The sequence below is a fragment of the Triticum aestivum genome, chromosome 7A (assembly GCF_018294505.1).
Source record: "Triticum aestivum cultivar Chinese Spring chromosome 7A, IWGSC CS RefSeq v2.1, whole genome shotgun sequence".
Lineage (NCBI taxonomy): Eukaryota > Viridiplantae > Streptophyta > Magnoliopsida > Poales > Poaceae > Triticum > Triticum aestivum.
In genome coordinates, this window is record NC_057812.1 from 606,497,054 (window position 1) to 606,502,024 (window position 4,971).

The following is a 4,971-nucleotide window of genomic DNA, read 5'->3' on the forward strand; positions in this document are numbered from 1 at the left end:
GCGGTGATTCCCACGAGCGGGAAAATGCACGCTGATGCTTCTTTCGCCCAAGAAACAGTCTTGCTTTAGCTTCTTTTGCCTCAGCGGATAGGACCGCACTGTGAGAATCGCTCTGGCTATTGCTTGAGAGGATGCGACGGCATCAGTCACTCGCTGCGGGAATCCAATACTGCGGGAAGCTATTGTGCCGACACTACAGGGATCTTAAAATTTACTGCTTAATTTTCTCGCCATTATTTATCGTCTGGGCTTATAAAAGGAGACACCGAGGCTCTCGTCCAGCCATCCTTGAAATCGCCACTGCGCAAAGTGTATAACACAATTTTTTTCAGTCGGTATGAGTTTGCCTTGCTCGGATCAAAGCATTAGGCCGAGGAAAATGAAGAACGCAAGTTTGCCTCCTGGGGTGGCAGTCCTGCGATGTTGGTGTGGCGATCTTTGCAAGGTGAAGGAGGTGACGGATTTTTCAGATTGGTTGGGCATGAAGTTTTTCATGTGCGCCAATTATGAGGAAGATCCTGCCGTAGCTATTTCAGAGTACGACAAGCCTCCGGTATGCTTTAACCATCACGAATAAATATTGTTGGTATTTTCATTGATTCTTTAGTAACATTCTTGTTTCTTGTTGTAGTCTCCTCCGCCTCTGTGCATGTACTATCATTGGATTGACACGGAGAAGCCGGCTTGGACAGTGACTGAGATTCGTGAAAGAAGTCGCCGTGCGTGGAATAGTTTATTTGCGGAAGAGCGACGCGAGAAGGCGGAAGCTGAGGAGAAAGCAGAGCAAGAGAGAGAGTTAAAAGAATACTATGCGGAGCAACACTGTTTTTTTGAGGAAATGGGAAAGAAAAACAGGGAATAGGCTCGTCGCATGGAGGAGCAGGAACGACAGCGAAAGGAGGCTCGTGAGGCAGAGAGGCAGAGAAAGAAAGAAAGGGCTCGTCAGGCCAAGGCAGCAGAAGAAGCTGGCGATGGAAAAGGAAAATATCCACGCTGGACTCAGTAGATTCCTGTGGTAGTATTTAAAATTCCGCAATCATTTGTATCTTTATTTCTGCACTTTAATGTAGCTTTATTTCAGGAGTTAAATGTAGGTATATTCCTACAATGTATCTTATTTTCAGTTGTGCCGTGTCGTAATGGAAAAAAAATATAGTTTAAGAATAAAGTAGTGGCATTTTCTTTCCCTCCACTAATATCGAACATCGTGCAACAACTACAAAATAAAATTAAGATAGAACATAATGCCCTACAATAACAGAGTACAAACTAATAATGCAAGTACATCCGAATTAAACGGTAGAACTGGAATAAAACTACATGAAGGCATCATCGTCATCCTCCATCGATGCAGAACTCTTGCCCTTCGAGGATGTAGAACTCTTACCCTTGGACGATGCAGAACTCTTGCTCTTCGAGGATGCAGTACTCTTGCCCTTAGACGATGCAGAACTCTTGCCCTTTGATGATGCAGCACCCGGAAGCGGCGGCATGAAGATATCATCTTCATCCTCGCTCTCCTCAGTCCATAAAAATGGATGCATTTCTGCAGTCCTTCTGAAAGTTTCACTCTTCGGCTCCACTACATTCTTCCACCTTGCATGCAACCTAAGAAGTTCTTTACGTACCTCCTCATAGGTCCTTTCAGGCCACCTAGACCTACGTAATTGGTGAGCCAACTCATTCATTATGGTGTCATTACCGGTGAGTTCGTCCTATGGAACTATTCTATTGTCCATCCTGAAATCGGTAGCTAGCCTCAGAAGAGTCCTGCTCATCCCAGGGTGAAAACTACGATCGAAAGGATAATGGAACATCTCGACTACACTACACTCGAATGCTTATCCACCTCCATCTGAATGGGGTTTTATAGGTAGAGAGGAGAAAATGGCGGGAAAGAACGAGTGCAGTATGGCGGGAAAGGGTTGGCGGGAACATATGGCGGGAAACGAGTGGCGGGAAGATATGGCGGGAAGGGGTTGGCGGGAAACGGGTGGCGGAACATATGGAGGGAAAGCGTTGGCGGGAAAATATTGAGGGGAAAGCGTTGCCTGAAAATATTGAGGGGAAAGCGTTGACTGGTGCATTTTTATTTCAGCAAACATAGATGTTCAAATCGAAAAGTCTGATACACACATATATAGATACAATGGGTCGCGCACGTGCATAGATGAATCACCGTACTTAACGACGACCACCTGGCCTTTCCTTACGACCGGAAGGCGACAAGCGATTAGATGGCCGGGTCACACGAAGACTGCGGCCGTACTCCACTTCGGCTTCATGTGTCTGCGAGTCCTGCGTAGGTGGTGGAGTCGCGAATCCTTGTTGCGAACCTGAAGCGTAATTGTAGGCGTATGGTTGTGACTCCGGGAGGATAAAAGATGGGCCAATAACATCCCCTCCGAAGAACTCTGTAACTAATGATGTAACCGTGTCGCCAAGATCATGTGATGCTCCCCGGAGGCCTGTGTTGACGCCATGATCATGTGATGCTCCTCGGAGGCCTGTGTTGACGCCGCGTTGGGTGTTCTCATCGCCCCAATTAACATCAGGTGTGTCCTGCACATAGAAACATTTTAAACAAACTGTTAGAGGATAATATATGATATCATTGTAAATGCATTGAAATGTAAACATGACTACCTGAGCATATCCCTCTCCTATACTGTCTGGCCATTGTACTTGGTGCTGGTTTAAATCTGGTACCCGAGTCTCCTCGGGCATGGGGATCCCTCGCGTGGAGAGAAACGGCTGAGATCCCTCACCTTGGGTGTATGCATCATATCCTGTGTACGCATATGGGTTAGGGGAAAGAAACTGCTCGGGCATCGAATCCAAGCCCGTGCCATGGTCCTGAGATGTTTGCCCCTGACGAAGCTGCATCGAAGAAGAGCGATGCAGTGGCAGAGATGAGTCATGTCGTGGCAATGTCGTTCTAGTACTCGGACCCTCCCCCCATTGCTCATGGCTCGTACGCGCCTCGCTCGGTCTGGACGACGGTGCCGCACTCGGTCTGGCTGACCTCGCTACCGGCATGTATGCTCCAGTGGCAACGTCGTCGCCTCTACCGCATCTGAACTTCTTTGCCACGAATTGTTGCAAAAGTTTCTGGAATGTCTTGCGATATGGGCCCTGGGCCGGCATGCTATCCGTAGCCATCTGCCCTACTTCGTTGACATTTTCAAGCTGAACAATATTTGGATGTTATTTAGTTCCAATGATTATGAAATGATGGACCTAAAAAAGTTACAAGTGATTACCAGGTGGTCACGATAGTAAGCTGCATGCAGCTCAACATGTCTCCGCGCCTGCTCCTCTTGTGTGAGATGTGTTGGTATAGTAGCTGGCTGACTGGCCAGGCTAGCACGTGTGTTCATGCAGTACCACTGCTTGTACGCTTGATCTGTACTTCCATCGTACGGCCTGCAAAATTAAATAATTACATAAACCTTTGTGATGAAAGCAAAGCATCTTCACGCATCGTATGATCATCGTAAAAAAATAATGTACATAAAATATACCTAAGTTCACGCACTATATCTGCTAGCGCTTCATTTGTCCACTTGTGTACCCATTCACTGTTCTCTTCCCTCCAATCGTATAAACTCCAACCCCTGCCCATATTGGTTAGCCTGCAAATATGTAACAAAGTGTGAGTTTAGTAAATTAAAAATGACACTAACTATTTAGGGATGTCACATCTTACTTATGTGTTTCCTCATCGATACGTCTGGGAAAAGGTGGTGGAATTTCTTGATAGAGACCGAACTGTCTCATTACACGCTCTGGGTTGTAAGGTTCAACACACCACAGGAACAATAAGTTGCTGCGAGTCAGCCAGAATGCACTATCGGTCAACATGCCTGGTGTGAAGTGTCGAGCATCAAAGACCAATTTTAGCTGGTCCTGAGTCCACGGGTTCCATGTGACTTCTGCCTCATCAAGTATCTCAAACTGCTGGTGGTACATAGGGTAACAATTTTTCGCAATATCTGGAGACCAACGTTTCCGTGCCTTTGTCCACCTGGTGGCCATAGTTGCGCTAGCACCCTCGCCAAAGTCATATGGGTATATGGGTTGTACTATACGAGGTCGTCCTACAGGGAGGTATTCCCAGGACCACAACTGTAGAAACTCATAGGCGACACAAAGTAATGGAGCTTTTTGTGCGAAAGAGGTTTTTTGCGTGGCATCACACAAGCCTCTGTATGTATGAGATAGCATGGCAGAACCGAAGCTGTATTTTGGCTGCTCGGGTAAAGGTTCATCTACCATATTCTCTGCAATGTAGATGAGACCAGGGACAACAACGTCCCCATGTGAATTTGGAAATAGATTCCCGAGGAGCCACAACAAATATGCAAACAGATGTCTTTTTCTCGTCTCCTCATTGGCGAAGCTAGATAAATTAAGAAAGTTATCACGAAGCCAGACGAGTGGGATGCCCCGAGGGTTACCAGAACGTTGTGAATCTGGCATTTCCATCCCAAGACGGGCTGCTATATCTAATGCCCAAGATGGAGACACTCGTGGAGAGACTACCGGCTCACCTCTAATTGGTAGAGCAGTGATCATAGAAACATCTTTCAGTGTAGGTGCAAGCTCCCCAAAATGAAAGTGAAAGGTGTGGGTTTCAGGTCTCCACCGGTCAACGAGGGATGTCAAAAGGGATGGGTCCGAACGTACTTGGTCGTCGCATGATGTGAGCCTAGCAAAACCTTGTAGTCCATAAGCGTCAAGGTGAGCAAGGAAATGATTGTGTATTGGCCATGTTTTCTTTATGGTTCGAAGTCTGAAAGGCCGATAATCATGCTTAGTATTTGGTTTCAAAAATAGGTGGCAACGGTGCCCGGCGTCATGGGGCCCCTGCAAAAGCACTGGCACTTCACCCATAACCTGCACACAAACATACAAATATAAATTACGAGGAAGACAGAAATACAAATGCAAATCAAAATTAACTTAAAA

At 46.5% G+C, this 4,971-nt stretch overlaps 2 protein-coding genes across 2 annotated transcripts; one reads left to right on the top strand and one right to left on the bottom strand.

Annotated features, from left to right (window-relative positions):
• Positions 1–301: 301 nt before the first annotated feature.
• On the top strand, positions 302–885 carry LOC123155030 (uncharacterized). The gene is made up of 2 exons (XM_044573606.1): positions 302–553; positions 632–885. Exons 1-2 carry the CDS (start codon positions 338–340, stop codon positions 860–862), a joined length of 447 nt encoding a protein of 148 aa, XP_044429541.1. The 5' UTR covers positions 302–337; the 3' UTR covers positions 863–885.
• A 1,299-nt stretch (positions 886–2,184) lies between these two features.
• LOC123153552 (serine/threonine-protein phosphatase 7 long form homolog) lies at positions 2,185–4,488 on the bottom strand. Its single transcript, XM_044572629.1, has 4 exons — positions 3,710–4,488; positions 3,525–3,635; positions 3,264–3,426; positions 2,185–2,562 (listed from the first exon to the last, which is right to left on the bottom strand). Exons 1-4 carry the CDS (start codon positions 4,486–4,488, stop codon positions 2,185–2,187), a joined length of 1,431 nt encoding a protein of 476 aa, XP_044428564.1.
• Positions 4,489–4,971: the final 483 nt, after the last annotated feature.